Source organism: Phodopus roborovskii, unplaced genomic scaffold (genome assembly GCF_943737965.1).
Source record: "Phodopus roborovskii unplaced genomic scaffold, PHOROB, whole genome shotgun sequence".
NCBI lineage: Eukaryota > Metazoa > Chordata > Mammalia > Rodentia > Cricetidae > Phodopus > Phodopus roborovskii.
In genome coordinates, this window is record NW_026126540.1 from 23,191,727 (window position 1) to 23,210,343 (window position 18,617).

At 47.1% G+C, this 18,617-nt stretch overlaps 1 protein-coding gene across 2 annotated transcripts in view; it reads left to right on the forward strand.

Moving 5' to 3' along the window:
- The window catches only part of Kcnn3 (potassium calcium-activated channel subfamily N member 3), a 139,380-nt gene that overhangs the window by 77,664 nt on the left and 43,099 nt on the right, over positions 1–18,617 (forward strand). For both annotated transcript variants that reach the window (XM_051198932.1, XM_051198933.1), the window contains one exon: positions 7,140–7,558. In XM_051198932.1, coding sequence (XP_051054889.1) covers positions 7,140–7,558 — 419 coding nt within the window. The remainder of the gene's footprint in view (positions 1–7,139; positions 7,559–18,617) is intronic.

Consider the following 18,617-nt stretch of genomic DNA (forward strand, 5'->3'; position numbering starts at 1 on the left):
GTCTTGCCCAAGAAGCTCTCCTGAAAGGTCCTTATCTGCCTCTCTGATGCTAGAGCCACTTGAGACTACAAACAGGCTCCCGAGACATGCGTTTGGCTCATGTTTATGTCCCTACGATGTCCTAGCCTTGTTGGTTCTTGCTGGTTGCTTCACTGAATTGAGCCGAGTTGAACTGAATTACTTCTGGCTTTTCTCTAATTACAGCACATTAGGAATCACTCTGTTGTGTCAGCCTCCCTCCAGAAGCTCTTGGGACTACAGAGACTCCTGCTCTTAGAGTTAGAGAAGTAGTAGAAGTATCCAGTCTGGAGCAACCTCTCACCATCCTAGGAAGGAGTGGGACTTTGGTGCCAATGTTCCCTTTGTGAGGAGAGTCTCTTTCTCAATGAAAAGCTGCAAGATTCAGCAATTTAGAGATGGGATTTCTTTTCCTGCCCAGGGAGACAGTGGGCAGGCTCAGGAGAAAACTTCGTTGTCAGCCCCAAGTGTCTTATACCTCTCCTTTTCAGGGCTGTCTGTGGTCCTGCCTTGCGACACATCCTGTCATCACCCCAGGGCCATTCTAGAACCCACCAGAGGCAGTCAGGCTGGGTCACTGAGATCAAGCTCTAGGGGGAGACAGTTGCCCATTCGTCCAGAACCCTCTGGTCCAGCACCACTCAGGATCCTGAATCTAGAGCCAGCAAGATGGTTCAGCAGGGGAAGGTACTTGCCACCAAGTCTAATGACCTGCATCCAATCCCCAGGGCTCACATGGTGGAATGGGGAATTAGTTCCAGCAAACTGTCCTGTTCTCTACACATGCACATGAGCATGCCATAAATAAACAGTGTAATAAATGTAACGGTAGACATTGTTTTAAAGTTAGTGAGAGATGCTTGGTTCCAGGTTAGCTCTAGAGCTTTCTGATGTTCGAGATCACTCGGGGCAGTGTCTTAGTTGCTGTGAAGAGACACCATGACCATGGCAACTCTTATAAAGGAAAGCATTTAATTAGGGCTGGCTCACAGTTCAGAGGGTTAGTCCATTGTCATCATGGTGGGGAGCAGGCAGACATAGTGCTGGAGAGGTAGCTGAGAGCTTTACATCCGGATCCAAAGGCAACAGGAAGAGACCAAGACAGACTTCCTCCAACAAGGCCACACCTCCTAATAGAAATGGGGGCCATTTTCTTTCAAACCAGACAGGCAGTTTATTGCAGATTGGACTATCATCTGGGGATGGGGCAGTGTCCTCCATGGCATGAAATGTATCATCAGGCCCTTTGTTAGTCATAGACCTAGGAATGAATTTCCCGCAGGAGTTACCATTCCGGATTCTTCATAAAGCAGTCATTGGCTCCTACTCCTCATTCACCAAAAACTGACTTAATTCCACAATGTGCCGGCACCATCCCGGGTACTGGAAGCAAGTGAATCAGCCTGGGCCCTGCTCTGAGGAACTCACAGCACCAGGAACACATGTCAAGTAGGAGGCACTGGCAGGAAAGTACCTCGGAATTCTGTCTCCTCAGAGCAAGATGCATGTGCTGGTTAGGTTGTTTGTTTGTTTGTTTGTTTCCCCCAACATGGCATAAACTGGAGTCATCTGGAAAAAGGGAATCTCGGTTGAGGAAATGCCTTCATTACATGGCCTGTAGGCAAGTCTGTAGGACATTTCTGGATTAATGATTGACGTGGCATGGTGTGCGGTACCACCCCTTGGCAGGTGGTCCTGACTTGTATAAGAAAGCAGGATGAGTGAGCCTGGGGAGCAAGCCAGTGAGTAGCATTCCTCCATGGCTTTCCCAGATGATGGACTGAAACATGTAAGCCAAATAAGCCCTTCTCTCTCTCTCTCTCCAGGTTGTTTCTGGTCCTGATGCTTTATCACAGTGACAGTGTCTTAGTTAGGGGTTCTATTACTGTCAAGAGACAACATGGCCATGTCAACTCACACAAAAGAAAACATTTAATTGAGGTGGCAGCTTACAGTTTCAGAGGTTCAGTCTATTATAATGGTGGGACACGGTGCTGGAGAAGTAGCCGAGAGGCCTACGTCTTACAGGCAACAGGAAGTAGTCTATCTCACTGGGAGAAGCTTGAGGATAGGAGACCTCAAAGCCCACTCACCCAGTGACACACTGCCTCCAATAAGGCCACACCTCCTAATATTGCCACTCCCTTTGGGGGCCATTTCCTTTCAAACCGCCACAGACAGAAACCTAAAATAATGCACACTGGGGACCATCATGAAGTTCTTCATCCTCAGAGGAGGGAAGCTGCCTAGAGTCACATGAGTGGCAACATTTAATAAACATTTACTGCACGCTGAGATTGAGGCCAGGCATGGGTAGAGATCAAAGGTGTTCCAGCTGTAATCACTGGGTCCCAACCCTGGTTACACTTTAGTATCACTGGTAGAGAACAATCCCAGAATCCCGGAAGCTGAGGCAGGAAGATGGCAAGTTCAAAGCAGCCTGCTCTACACAACGGACCTTATATGAGAAACAAAAGTAAGAACAGTCCCAGTGTCCGCCCCACCCCACCCCACCCCACAGAGACATCAGCCCTCCCCTTCCAGAGATGCAGACATCTGAGGCTGGACCTTAGCACGGAGATGCTTTTCTTTCTTTATCCTTCCTCCGTTCCTTTCCCTCTCTCCCCCTGGCTTCTGCTATGCTCCTGTTGTGAAAGGCAAAGGGAATTTTAACAGGCCTCCGAGTGGCTCTGATGTGCAGCCACATTGACAGCCACTGGTCTAAGTGACAAGTCAGACGAACATTCAGTGAAGACCAATGAATAGCTGAAACTTGTGATTGGCAGGGCATGAGCAGGGGGCTGAGAAGCTGCAGGGGCATCAGCGGGAAGTGAGGTCACAGTGCAGAGCTGTGATTCCAGGGGTAGAAAGCATAAGGTATAGGCTGTCCAGTGTGGGAGAAGCCATGGGTGTGCTGGGAGATGCCCGGCTCTGCAGAGAGCCACCAAACCCTGTCATGGTGCCTGTCTAGCAGGTGCTCTCAGTCTGTAGCCTGAAATAGTTCTCCTTGTTCCTCTGCTCCAAACAACCTCCCCCAAGTGCACAGTGCTTGAAAATGCCCCAGCAGCCAGCCCTGTGATCCACCTACTTAGAGAACAGTCAGAAGAGTGCAGGGGGACAGGTGAATTGTCCCGTAATGGAGACAGTAAAGCAGACTCCGAGCCTGGCTGTGGGAAGCTTCCAGCCAGCTTAGCAGTCTCTGACTGTGACTCTCCAGTACTGCTCCCACCTTCCTTGAATCAGGAAACTGAAGTACACAGGGCACCTGAGAGCCGCTGGGGACACTACCCCGGTGCAGCTCTTTCCGGTTGAGCTGTGGAGCTCAGTGGAGACCCCCATCCTTCAGTTTAGACGATGTACCAGGCCAGTCCCCACCAAGCAATCAAAGGAATCCGTTACTCATTGCTTCAGTTCCTACTGCGTGAACCCAGTTACTATAGCAACCGAATGTGCTTCTTTATTACTGGATGGAAGGCTTTAATTTTGTATTTAAAGAGTTTGGGCAGATAGTCATGTTGCCATGACTCGGGCTGTCGGACCGCAGTTAGGAGCAGACAGGCGCCTTGGAACAGCCATAGATGTGTCTTTCTAATTGATGGATCTAGGTCTGGGAAAACCCAGGCTGCACTGCACTGGGGGAACAGCAGGCTCCCCTGGGGCTGTGCTGGGATCTTTCCCTGTTCCCGGATGATTCCTGACGAGAGGCCCCTCAGCCAGGCGTTCTCACCGTGGTCTCTACTCCCCCTGCTGCGTTTCATCATGAGGTCTTGCTTGGCTATTTTACTCTACTCCCTCCCGACAGACGGCAGGCCTTTAACACGTTTGTTGAACATGGGTTCGCTATGGCCCTGTATGATCTCGGTATGGGAATGGGGGTGGGGGTGCTGAGGCTCAGTGACACTGGGGACTGCCCCTTTCACAGCCATCGCATTGCTTCCCAGTGGCCTGCTAGCATGTCTGGAACTTGATCCCATAGCATGCCAATGTCGCAGGCAGACACTAGAAGCAAGAAGCACCCCCACGCCCCCCACTGTCTAGATCATGTGACTCACCTGTGCACCCCCCACCCCCCCACTGTCTAGATCATGTGACTCACCTGCTTGCCTTCTATTTGTACCTGGTGCGCCCGAGACTATTTGACTTGCAGGGTTTATTATTGGAGGCCTCAGGCCCAGGCAGCGTGAGTCTTCTCTTCCTCCCTGGACTCATGGGAAGGCAGTGGAGAAGGGGTGAAGGCCTATGGATGGGGCCCAGGCCTTGGAGGATTAGAGGCAGCCTGTTGCCGGCAGAAGTGGGCAGGGAAGGGGGCTTAGTTCACCTGCCCTTTGGCCAGCCCTCAACATGTTGTGCAGCCATCTTTTCTCCTTGGTGGAGGCTGGGTTTTAGGTTAAACTCATCCTCCCCCAGCTTCTGCCACATCATCGGCTCCTTCCTCTCCCAGCCTGACTGTTTGCTGGCCTTTCAGAACTGGCCGTCCAAGGCAGGGTTCGGGGCCCACCTTCCTTACAGGATGTGCATGTGTGTGTGTGGGGGGATGCCTGCCCTCTGAGGCTCTCTGTCCTGAGCTCCAGCTGAGTTAGACCATAGGGCCTCCACCCTAGTTCTTCACTGAAGGCCAGCTGGAAGGCACAGCTCCCTGGGGCTGGATACATGGGCGTGCATGGCGGCAGGTGGCAGCCAGGGAGGTACAGGGGATGTGATGGACACCTCCATCATCCTGTCCACCATCCTGACTATAGCCTCAGCCAGGTCTCAGTTGCTGAGGACCTTTGAGGCTCCTCTGTTCAGAGGGAAAGGCTGAGCTTGCTGAAAGATGGAAGTGCAGTCCCTGAACAGTCATCATACACAGTGGGACCCCATGGTGGGACTTCCTTGGGGACAAAGGCTGGGCATTCCGCAGATGTGAATCTCAATGGAGCAGGTATGCGGGGAATGCCTGCTGGAGTGCATCCTCATGAATTGGCTGGTACTGGAGAGCAATGGAGACATAGCCGAGCCCAGTCCCTATTGTATGCAAAGACCAACACGCTTGCCTTCATAAGGCTAAAAATAACAGTCATAGCTAATATTAACAATAGCTAATAGTTAACCACTTTGCTCATAATAGCTAATGATGTGATAGATGTTAGGCAGGGTTCGTTGCACATTGGGTATACTATTGTGCATGATATATGCATCTGCACCACTGTAGCCTCCCTGGCTTGCTTGCAGCAGATGTCACATCCCCAGGCAAGAGAATGGAGGGGCAGTAAGGTTCGTAACTCACCCAGCGTTACTGAACTGGTTAGTACTAGGCTCAGGAGCTGGGCAGTGAGTTCTCCATGCATTGCTCAAGAGTACAGTGTGGACAGCAGACACTTGCTGCTGGACAGCAGACACTTGCTGCCCCTTCTGGGTTGGGGTCAGGAACCTGGCTGCCCGGTAAGCTCAAGGATACAGGAAACATCACTCTCCATCATGCCACACTTGCTGAGACTCAGAGATGTGCATTCTGTTTTTGTTTCCTCTTTAAACACAAAAGCACTCTTAATCCTCCTTAGCACAGAATAGCACACGGAGGCTGGATCCTTCATGCTGGAAGGAACTTGGCAGTGTCTGGCAGAAAGAGACTGACCCAACGCTTGGCTTCTCCCGCTACCTTCCTTCAGCAAAGTGCTCTGCTCACTGAATCTGTGGGAGTTTCGTCCACACCAAAGGGATGCTCTGCAGTTTAAACCCACTCTGTGTGAAGTTAGCATTTGATGCCACTGGCTACTGGCCTGATCCTTCAGCTCTGGCCCCACTTCCAAAGCCCACATGGGGCTGGCTGACCTGCTGGAGCCAGGTGCATAGCTCAGGGAAGCATTTGCACAGTTTTTCTTTAGGATTGTTCAGAGAATCCTGTTAGCAACACGCGGGAATGGACTCACCGGACAGGAGCGTGGGAAGGAGCTCCTGGGGCTTCTGTGGGTGTTGCTGCCTTCTAGGTACCCATGTGCTCAGCCATCTAGAAGTCTCCAAACCGTGTCCTTGGGTTCTGCACAGGCTCACTGTGCGGCACACTTGATAGAATCTTTTGCCATTGATGCTACTCTGGGCTGGGTGGGACTGGCAGCTGTTTTCTTCCGAGCTCCCACCCCATGGCTGGCCAGTGCTTCCAAAGCAGTCACGACCTAGGCATTCAGGAGATTTTGGCTGTGCTGGCCATAGGGCTCAGTGACAAAAACACTTGCCTGGCTTGCGTGACGCCTTTGGCTTAAACTCCTACACTAAGTAATAGTAGCCAAGTGTGAACACCTTTAACCTTAGCACTTAAGAGACAGAAATAAGTAGATTTCTGTGAGTTCAAGGCCAACCTGGTCCACATAACAAAACTCAGGACTGTCAGAGCTACATAGTGAAACCTTGTCTCAAAACAAAACAAAACAAAAAAAAAAGCAACAACCCCAAAGGCTCATCATTTTTGAAGCTCATTGTGTGTTTGTAGTATGGGATATATATGTATGGTGGGTGTGATGTACACATATGTGTGGTGTATACGTATGTGTGTTTATGCATGTATGATGTGTTTGTGTACATCTGTGTGTATATGCATGTGGTGTGTGTGTGTGTGCATGTGTGTGCGTGTGTGTGTGTGTGTGCATGTGTGTGCGTGTGTGTGTTTTGCTGGGGATCCTCTATGCTCTGCTGCACCCCAGCCTTCTACTGGGGTTTAAGTAGCTGCAATGCCTCAACCAAGATGAAGATCAAATATATTCTTTCTGATTATGAACCTCAACATCCAGCTTGTCATGCTGGCTTATTCTTGTAATACCAGCACTGGAAAGGTTGAGGCAGGAGGATTTCCATGAGTTCGAGGCTAGCTGGCTCTAGTGTGAGACCTTGTCTTGAACAGAAAGACAGACACTCATGACAGTATCCTAGGAAGCAACTTCCACAGGAGGAGTACAAAGTGCCGAGAGTGGGCATCTTAGCCAAGACCCCCAGCTGACCCAAGCAGGTCTCGACTCTCCACTGGGGCTCTCACCACAGGTAGAATCCCAGCCTGCCCCTGATGTGGTCAGGCTAATGGAACCCATTAGCTTCTGTGACATTCCTGCTCACCTGTCCTGGCCACACTAATGAGCTCTCTGCTCCTCCAGCTCTTTGTGATCGACAATGGTGCAGATGACTGGCGGATAGCCATGACCTACGAGCGCATCCTTTACATCAGCCTGGAGATGCTGGTGTGTGCCATCCACCCCATTCCTGGAGAGTACAAGTTCTTCTGGACCGCACGCCTGGCCTTCTCCTACACCCCTTCTCGGGCAGAGGCTGATGTGGACATCATCCTGTCCATCCCTATGTTCTTGCGCCTGTACCTGATCGCCCGAGTCATGCTGTTACACAGCAAGCTCTTCACAGATGCCTCATCCCGAAGCATTGGGGCCCTCAACAAGATCAACTTCAACACCAGATTCGTCATGAAGACGCTCATGACCATCTGCCCTGGCACGGTGCTGCTGGTGTTCAGCATCTCCCTGTGGATCATCGCCGCCTGGACCGTGCGAGTCTGCGAAAGGTATTCCAGGGAGCCTCTGAGCATGGTACGGGGAAGGGAGGAGGAGCAGGGAGGCCCAGGTCTGATGGAGGAGGCAGAAATGTTCTCCCATACCTCAGAGGAGGAAATGGGAATGAGAAGAGGGCAGGGCTGGCTTAGGATGTTGAAACATTAAAGCCCAGGTAAGCTGGAAAAATACATAGAACTAACTTTTGTTCCTTTGTGTCAAAGCCTTTCAGTTACATCTCAACCCCGATCAGTATTTATTGACCTATACGTTTTTGTATGCGCTCTCTCTTCTTGGGGATGAGTGGTACTTGCCGATATAGTAAAAGCTCTGATAAATGCTGCAGTAATGAAACCTGTTCATTTTTGCTTAGTTCAAATTTCCTCGTATAATGATTTTGCCCATAGATCTTGTATTTTTTAAAATCACACATCATTATTAATGTGTCCTTGCTCAGATTTGGTTCATGGATTGACAGTATCAGCATCGCTGGGGGACTTGTTCGAATACAGGGCCTTAACCTCAGAATTACTGACTCAGCACTGACATTCTAAAAAGCTTTCTCACCATGATTCATATGCACTTTAAAGTTGGAGAGTTACGATGCTGGTAAAGTAGATTCAGAGAAGATTTTAGGGGGCTGGTGATTCAGAGAACCGGTGGCCCCAGGGTTCTGCAATGAGCAGCCACCCTTGTGGGCCCCATTAGGTCCGAAACTACCGCCCTCCTTCACCCCTCAGGCCCTGTTGGTGATACCTGTCTTTTTCAAGCTGACGCTGTTTCTTGTTCTAATCACATCTCACATGTAGAGTCCAAATCCAGGCAAGGACTCTGGAGTCTGCCTGAAAAGCTGTAGTTTCCTCATTTTAAAGTAAGAGTCACTTGAATTGGAATAAAGCCATGCTCCTGGGGGTACTTGAAATGGATAAAACCATGCTCCAGGGGTAGAGAGCTTCTCTGTGAGGGAAGGCTCAGAGAAAATCCGTGCTGCTTATACAGACCGGGGTAGCTGTCCCTAATGCATCAGTATTTACAGTTTGACTGTCAGATCTTCCACGTGCCCATTCTAGCAGAGAGTGGCTTGCATGGATCTCACATGGGAGCTATGAACTAGATTTCCCCCTGGCTTTGGGGTACTCAGTCTGTCTGGTATGGCTCTCAGATTTCAGACTGAGGCATTATGCTGCCTGGAACATGGACTTTAGGATGCGAGGGGCAGCCTCTGACAACCAAGCTGTGACTGTTGAAGAGCCCAAAGCCACACTGCCTGGCTATCTAGAGCCCTACCATAGCCCAGCAGCTGAGCTTTTTCTCCAAGCAGGGATCCATACTAAACGGCTCCTCCAGAACCTTCTCTGGCAAATCCTTTCCTGCAACAGAGAAAGAGGTGCTCTGTCTGCTTCCAACCCCAAACTCTTCATGGGACTGTTTTGTTGTTTATCTGAGACAGGGTGGGCCAGGCTGGCCTTGAACTTGTGATCCCTCTGTCCTGTCTCCACATTCCTTCCTCCTGCTTTGTCATGCTGGGATGACAAGTGTGTGCCACTGTGGGGCTCTCTGCTGAGGAATGCCAGTCATTCTACCTCCCTGGACTTCAACAATGAACGAAAGATAATGATACCTATTTTATAGGATTTATTGTTCAAGTTGAGCAAAGTGATCCTTGCAAACCATATCTTGCCATGCAATGGCAGTCAGTTAATAACATATATTGTTAATCCCCATGTAACTCGGGAACTTTGTGGTTGCTTTTTATAACCAGAATAGACAGATGCCTACCAAATGCCCACTGATAATCAGCCTGTTTTCCTTTCTAATCATCAGAAGCCAAGATTTCCAACAGTGGTAATTTAATTTGTATAGCTCTTTGGGGCACTTGAGGTTCTCCATGTTTGTCCCCTTTGTCTGGCATGTATTTCAGATGAACATACAACCAGAAAACCTACAAGTGAGTTGCATGAGTTGTATTGTTTATTGAAGCTGTCACAAGTATGGCAACTTATTTACTTGTCTCTGGAGAATAACCACATTGTGGAGAGCCTATTTTTCATAAGTGTTTGCATCACAGTTGATATTTAATTCCCTCCAAAGCTTCCAGGTCCAGGTTGGGTTAGTCTGGATAGACAAGGTTAGCTTGCATTAAAATGCCATAGGCTAAGTTAGCCTGTGTTAGGCCAGCTTAAACTAGGTTAAACTAGGTTAGCCGGTGATGCTACAGAATCCCCAGCTGCTTTCTCTGCAAACGAGCTCAAGAGCCTTAGACCCTCCCATAGCCTGGCCTCTAGGGATGGGTTGTGTGATCACAGGCTTCCTTGGAGATGTGTTAGGCATGTGGTGCTGAGCACAGGGACAGTGCCTTGGCTCTTGTGGCTCACTCTGCTGGCTTGATATCTCATGCTCCATGTTATCCCAACAACAGACCCGAGGAACTCTGACTGTCCTCACACTGGGCTTGGCTGCTGGAAAATAACTGGTTTGGAGTCATGGGGTTCAAGTGTGCATCCAGAATGAAAGCCTGATTTCTGCCCTGAACTTCAAATTTATCCTGTCAACCCAGGCTGGATCCTGCAGGGATAGGAAATTGTGCTCCAGACTGCCCTAGCCATGTTCTCAGCCTGAGGTCTGAGGGCCACTGTGGTGACACAAAAATGCCAGGCTTGCTGTTTGGTCTTCTGTGATATCTGTGTCCTTGATCACTCTGCCATTCTGTTTCCAGGGCTGACTTAATGTTCATGTGTGTGCATACATGTGTATACATGCATGTATGTCTGTGCAAGTCTGTATGTGTGGACATGCTCATGTGTGCATGTACATTTATGTGTGCATGTGTTTGTGCAATGGGTATTAGAGGGCATCTGTGCCATCCTGTGTTGACTGGGGCACTCATTGCCTTCACCTGGGATTGTGTTGAGCACCTCTCAAGGGAGCTGTCTGACTCAGGGTCACACCCCTTACTCAGGGGTGGCAGGAACCCACTGACTGTCTGGGGGAGAGTTTAAGGAGCCCTTTACCTCCTAAAGCATAACTCTGTAGGGCCATCTAGGGGTCCCTAAGGGTTCATTTGAGGTTTCTGTTACCATTGCACTTAGCCAGTGCCTGCTTCCTGTGTTGATTCTGACTGACACTGCGATTCCCAAGGTCACATCATAAGTATGATGGTTGAGACACTGAGACAGGGCTTGAACTGGGGGAAGAGTTGGACCAGGGTGGGAGAGGGATGTGGAAAAGATGACCTTGATCTCTCTCAGATTGATCTGATGGTGACTCAGTCACCTTTGGCATTAGAAAGGGTAAGCGACTTGTCCAGGGCATTAAGCACTATGACAGCTTCTAGAACCTACTGTTGCTGCTGCCACCCAGGCCAGGGTTTGCCTATGGTCCAGGTGGCTTCCATCAGCTGGACTTGTCTCTAGCTGTATGAACATACTTCTGAAGTTGCTATGGAAATCCCTCTTCAGCAAGATGTGTTTTAGAAGCAATTTTTCCTATCTGGGTTGGGTTTTATGGGACAATAAATGTTTTTACATCTCCTGCCAAGGACAGACAGGAGTTAATAATGGTGTGGAGGAGCCCTGTGTTGGGAGAGCAACACCTGGTTTCCAGGAGGGCAGTGGCAACATTGGCTTGTTTTGCTGGGACCCCAGAGATGCATTACATCACTGCCTCTGAGGCCTGGCAGCTGCAGCACTCAGCATCCTCCAGGATTCTCTTGGCTGCATGCCCACCTCCCACAGGCCTCTGAGGGCCACCCCAGGAACCTCCTCATTAAACACTGTCAAATGCCAAGCAGCAGTAGAAAGGGAACAGTGGAGGCCCCAGGTCCCAATGCATCAGGCTGGGGAAGCCGGCTTTCCCTGCACATCTCGAGCAATGCTCTAGCAGCCCTCATGTGCGTGTCTGTCTTTTCGGAAGGAGCAGAAAGGCCTCCGCAGCACTGACAAGGAAACCCTCCCCATCCTCTGAATGACTGGACCCCGTTAGACTCTTCTGCTCTGAGGTTCCAGTTTGGATGCAGGCTGTCTGTCTCAGGGTCGCTGGACTATCTTCAGGTGTTTGATTTTTACTGTGAACTTTAATTTTTTTTTCATGCAGATAATTTTAATGAAGAGTTTGATTCTAGAGATCTGGCATGTAGAGCCATTCTGAGGTTGGGGGTTGCAGCTCAAGGAAAATACTTGCCTAGCATGCATGAGGCCCTAATGGATCCTCAGAACTGTGGAGGAGAAGGGATCAATCTATGCTCCTGTTCTCTGTTAGTGACTATGAAGCTCCGAGGCAGGAGCAGGAGGGCACAGAGGGCCTATGGCAATGGCTTTGACTTGAAGGATGCAGTGTGGAGCTTGTCTACAGGATGAAGCACATTGCATGAAGAAGGTCCTATGCTAAGCTGAGCTGAAAGGCGCCTGAAAGAATGAGGCTTGGGACTGTGGTTATGAGGTGCCCTTTGGTGAGGTATAGACTCAGTCTGAACCTGCTGCAAAAATCCCATGGGGGACTATGTGAAAAATGATAGGAGCTTCTTGCCATGGCTATTTTATCTAAAATAATTTAAGTTAAGCTTGTATTTAATATACAAGTGCTCAACTTACATATAGGCACATACATGCATATATAAAGGAGGGCAGTGTATGCTCAACATTTTTTTTTTTTTACACTGTTTGGAAGTCTGTGGTTTTAAACGTTTGCAAATGACTGGCTAAGGGAATCAGGTGATGGATTAGAAAGCATGGCCTTCCGTGAAGCTCTGTTCTAGTCCTGCCTCTAGCTGAAGAAATGAGAAGTACATCTCCATAATGCAGGAGCCAGTCAAGGCGGTCCTGCTGCCCAGCCAGGTCCTATGGGGACCTCTGCAGCATTAAGGAAGAGGAAAGAGGAAGATGCAAAAGAATGTTAATGATGGGAAATCCAAAGCAGCCTTAGGTGATTAGATATGCCTTGCAGTGCAAGAAAATAGCCATCTCTGTATGAGGAAGGCAGCAGAAAAAGAGTGAAAACACATCTGGTTCACAAGCTCAGAGTTTCTGAAAATCAAAATTGCTTTTCTGAAAAGGAAAATTCACATTTGTGATGCTGGCTTAAAAAAAAACAAAACAAAACAAAAAAGCCCCAAATCCAAAAAACCTAGAATATAGAGGGCCAACTTAAAAGCTTTCTCAGAGGGCCAGTGAGAGGGCCAGTGGATCAGGGTACTTCCAGTCAAGCCTGATAACCTGAGTTCATGCCCACGAACAGATGTTGTGATGAGAGCCAGCTCAGGCAGGTGTCTTCTGACCTCTGTGGGCTGCGGCACCTGTCCTTTCCCCACAAACAAACAAACAAACAATTTAAAAAGTTGTTTCCGAATCTAGAAGAGATGAGTGGAAGGGTGGTTAGCATAGAGATGGAAGCTATCAGATCCAGGTTTGGACAAAAGTATAATTAAAGATATACAGGAAGAAACTTTTCCAGAATTGTCACAGGTAACAGATATTCATGGGGTTGGTATACCCAGGCAGGGCAAAACCAAACATTACCCTCTTTCCAATCAGAAGGGCAGTAGGAATGACCCCTAGACATAGCCATTACTTTTCTGTAATTACATTACTCATATGATTAGCCACTCGAGAGCCACACGAACAGCACAGCTGTGTTCTCCTCAGATCCACTAAATTTTAAGAGTCAGGACATCTTCACAGCATTTGCAGCTTGTGACCCACTCTGTCATCTTAATGAAACAACAAAAGACTAACAATGAAGATCTTAATAATAGATCGATGCAAAAGCCAGAGAGGTGGACAGAGCTATACTGCAAAAAGACATCTATGCATGGTTGCCAAGCCAAATTTTAATGTCAAAGGAAAAATAGATTCTATGGAGTAGATGCATGAAATAAAAACAGTAATTCAACAGTAATTAGGGGACTGCAAATCGTCAGAAGTTTAAAAAGAGAAGGCTTGAAGTATTTGGTAAAAGCTGGTTGAATTCATCATCTGATGTAGAGAATTTTCATCCCTAACATTCAAACTCAGTAATCAGAAATCTATAGTCAAAATCATAATTTAAACCTTAAGGCTACCACAAGTAGAGTTTAAAAAACAAAGGTTCATTTATCTATTTATTTTTATTGTATGTGTGGGTGGTTTGCCTGCATGTGTGTCTATGCAGTACCCATAAAGGCCAGAAGAGGGCATCCGGTCCACTGGAACTGGAGTCACACATAGTTGTAAGCTGCCTCTTGGGTGCTGGTACTAAAACCCAGTCCTCTGGAACAGCGGCTAGTGTGCTCTCAACCACTGAGCCATTCTCTGGTTCCCACAAGCAAGACTTTAAAACTACACAAAAAGGCTAACAGTAGCATCAGCTATGAGTAGGCCTCTACCCCCTAAATTGATACCTTGCCTGTATGAGGCCTGGGAACTGTGACATCCCAATTTCACACAAGATGAAGCTGAGACATGAGGAGGTTAAGCAGACATGTAATTTCCAAATATCAGGTCCCACCAAGCTAGGACAGAGACTTGGGACCGGAAAAAAATGTAAGGATAGAAAACACAAAACCAGATGACAAACAAACCTAAAATGTATAATGACCAACATTAGTTGAGTTTACCTCCTCAATTAAAAGACAATACCCCTTACTTTGATGAATTTCAAGGCAAAAGATATTTTCATGCTATTTTATGAAGAAGAAGATAAAGCAAAGGGACCCAGAAAAAGTGAGAGCAGAAAGTTATTATGTAAATGCAAATCAGAGGGCAATGGATCCAGGCTGATGTCACAGTACAAACTGTTATGCGGTTCAAAGGAGCCATTTAATAATTTAGATAAAAGGGGGCTGGAAAGGTGGCTCATCAACTAAGAGCACTGGCTGCTCTTCCATAAGACCTGGGTTTGAGTCCCAGTGCTCCAGTTCTAGGATATCTGACTTCCTCTTCTGGCTTCTGCAGGTACAAGACCCACAGATGCTACATAGACATGCATGCAAGTAAAACACCCACACGTGTGAAATAAAATTAAATAGTACCAATGAAAACATCACAGCACAGAGTTAACTTTGTTCAGAAAAGATGGGGTTGAGAATCTGGGGACGGGAGAGATGGCTTGGAGGTGAAGCACCTGTCTTGTAAGCTGAGGATTGATCAGGGTTGCATCCACAGAACCTACATAAAAGCCTGGTGGGTGTATTGGCCCACCTGTAATCTCATGGCTCAGGAAGCAGAGACCAGACCTTCCTGGTAAACTGGCTAGCCAGAGAGTCAAAATGGCAAGCTCCAGGTTTACTGAGAGACCCTGCCTCAATATATAAGGAGGAGATGGATGCAGGAAGACATCTAATATCAACTTTGGGCATACACACACATACACACACACACACACACACACACACACACACACACACACACACACACACGAAAGAAAGAAAACCTGAAATACTAAGAGTTTTGATGGAGAACTATGCACTCAAATGAAGAGTGCTCTTCACCATTTCCATTGCTAAAATGTGAAGAAGGATGAAGAGATGGCTCAGTGGCTAAGAGCTCTGACTGCTCTTCCAAAATCCCAGAGTCAAATCCCAATACCTACGACCTTCTATAATTCTAGTTCCAAGGGATTTGAATCCCTCTTCTGACCTCTGTGGGAACAGTACACATGTGATACATTGACATACTCACAGATAAAGCACCCATACATTGAAATAAAAATAAATACACTTTTTAAGTGAAGAAGGAAACCAAGTATTGTGGCACACATTTATGTACATGCCTCAGGAGACTGAGACAGAAGGATTACCTCTAGTTTTTGACCAGCATGGGTTGCATATTGAGTACCAGGGCTATATACCAAGATCCTGTTTCAAAAAGCTAAGAAAAAAAGATGAAGAAAGAAAAGAAATTACATTTACTAGAAGACTGAAACAAATTTTAGACAGAAAGAAGACTAAATTAATACCGAAGAAACAGGAACTGACAAATTTTAAAAACAGGATTTGCAAATGTAAAAGTTATCAAATTTAATCAACTTTTGCTGTATTGGAAAACAAAGTTAGAAAATGTAAGGGAAAATAAAGAGTGATTCACAGGACATTTTAATCAATAAGTGAAAACAGCTTGATTCTTACAGAGAAGCCCAGAGAGGGGCCTTTCTCTATGGATATTAAAATGTATTATAAAACAGAGTAATTAAATCCCTTGGACATTACTCATTATTAAAGAACCAGTAATGACAGATCGATAAAACGTAATGGAAAACCCTGAAATATATCCTAGTGTGGAAACCCAATCATGGAGAAAGAAAACCAATTAGGAAGCAATAGATTATTCTATAAACGTTCCTGGGGAAATTGGAAGCTTGGATGAAATATCAAATTGGCACACCAGCCGCCAAAATAAATTCCAGGTAGATTAAAGAGTCAGATATAAGAGAAGAAACGTGAACAGGAGCCAGAAATCAAAGTGAATATTTAATCAATCCTGGGGTGAAAATAAATGTTAGACAGAATATCTCGGAAGAGAAGAAACATGAAGGGAAGGAAGACTGTTTGCTTATACCATAAATACAATTTTAGATTTTTCTTCTTTAAAAAATATATATATAAACCAGGGCCATAGAGATGACTTAGTGGTTAAGAGCACTGGCTGCTCTTTCAGAGGACCTGAGTTTAATTTTCTGCACCCACATGCTCACAGCCATCTGTAACTCCAGTTCCAAGAGATCTGATGCCCCTTTCTGACCTCTATAGGAGTATAAGTGGTGCACAGACATGCATTCAGGCAAACACCTCCTCTCTCTCTCTCTCTCTCTCTCTCTCTCTCTCTCTGTGTGTGTGTGTGTGTGTGTGTGTGTGTGTGTGTGTGTAGGAGCATAAGATCAGCCTGGAATACATGAGATTCTATCTCAAAAAAAAAAAAAATCTATTTAAAAGCAAATGTTACTTAACAAAAATATTTGCAACAAGAGGGAAATACCTCATTGTCCAAAGCAGTCCTGGGAATCAGTCACCGTTCACCTTCCCACTGAAGGCAGCCACAACAGAATCAGAGAATCACCAAAATGAAATAAACAGAGAGCTGTGAGTTTGCTGTAGGTAAAACAGCCTGAGAACAGCGGGAAGCTTTAACTTGGCACTGGCTAAGGTCTTCCTGGTGAGGAGGGGGGTGGGTTGTGTTTGACACTGAGAGCAGGCAGGAAGTTAGCGCCATCTTTCTGGAAACAAGTTTGCTGGAAAGCCCTCGCAGGTTTATGGCTTTAACCCACTAGACCTCTTTCTTTCTAGAAAGTTCCTTGAATGCAACAATCAACTGACATCAGGATTCGTCAATGTAATGTTGTCTATAATATCAAAGAACAGAAATGAATCGAATGTCTAGTATTTAAATGCTTAAATAAAGGGACTGGAGAGCTGGCTTGGCAGTTACGAGCACTGTCTGCTTTTCCAGAGGACCTGGGTTCAACTCCCAGCACTTTTAACTGCAGTTCCAGGGAATCTGATGCCATCTTCTGTCTTCTTTGGGCACTGCATACATGTAGTATACTTACATACAGGCAGGCAAAACACCCATACAGGTAAAATAAAGATAGAATCTTTTAAGGAAGTGTGTTCTTAGGCAGCAGTGTTTAAAAGTCAGTCTTTTGATAATTACATTAATATAGGAAAGTGGCCTTATGTAAGATCCAGGAAAGGAGCACACAGAATAGCTCTACACAGCATGTCACCAGGCATCTCTTATGGGTCTCTACACAGTTATGTCACCAACCACCTCTTAAGGACAAGCCACGTGCACACAAATGCCTGGGAACACATGTCAATAGCAAGTTCTGTTCTCCATGGGATGTCATATAACTTTTTCATTAGATTTCTTGTGTTCTTACTAGACTGTGTATATGTGTAAGAGATGTGTTTGGACTCACAAGAAAATGACCACACTCCAGTCAGAGTGCTTGCTTCATCAGGCCGTATGGCTAGCTGTGCCAAGGCGGGCGGGCGGGCAGGGGGGCGGGCGGGCAGACACACATACTCGGTAGTAGGGCTGTGTCTGTGTTCTCATCCCTAACACAAAGTGATCCAGCGCCCACATTTTCTTATGGACTGACCCACTTAAAGAGCATGGTTGATAAGCAGTACACAACCTTATGCACGTATTCTGACCTGAGGAAGTGCTGACCCTGGAGAAATCGGAATTTCTGCCAAGTGACTGGTGAAAATGGCCTTTTGCCTTCTTTAACCCTTTGAGAGAAAAGGCAGTGCAATTTGCTTGCGATTTCTAATGCAGAGGAGCCGCTGGCTTTGACAGTTTTGACAAGCCCCTCATTTCATCCTCAGTGTGAACCTTCATGTCGTATCAACAGTGCTTGGGGAGTAAGGTCAGGTCTGTAATTTTCACACTTAACTTCCCTTGAAGAGTGCCACTGAGATTCCTTCCTGAAGGATCCCCTTCCTATCTAGTCAGTGGCCTTAGAGATAGGCAGGATGACAAGAGCCTCGTGGGTCATCTCCTTGGAGCTTCTCTGGGAGTGGCTGTGTCCTGGGCTTGTTACACCACGGTGTGGATGGGTAGTTGGGTCTTATAGATGCTGCCTGGTACCTTGCTAGGTGGGAAGCCACCGGGAATACTGCAAGTCAGGTGTCTTCAGAAACCACAGAAAGGAGGCAGTGGTCTTGCAAGGAAGGCAGGGAAATGTAAGGCAGGTGATTCCCTCTCCTCCTGCATCCCCACAGCTGAGCCTGGTTGAGAAAGCTGTTCCTGTACCTGCCTGGACACAGGAGCAGCTGTGCCCAAATCTCCCAAGCTGGGAGCAGAGTGGTCCTTCTAGGGTCTGCCGTGCCCAGGTTCAGCAGGCTGCAGCCAGGCTGACTTCAGCACAGGGCCACCAGTCCCGGGGCCTTGTCTAGCAGCGCTGGAGTTCTGACGTCAAGTACCCGCCTTGTATCCTCCCATCCTCACTTTTTTTCACAACTAAGTTCCTCTTTCTGTTGTTTCTGATACACATTCCTTCCTGTTTTTCCTCTTCCCTTCACAGTATATTTCTGCTCTTTGACACTTAAACAGAAAAATTATTCATTGTTGTTTTCTTCATATTCTTATTTATGTTAAA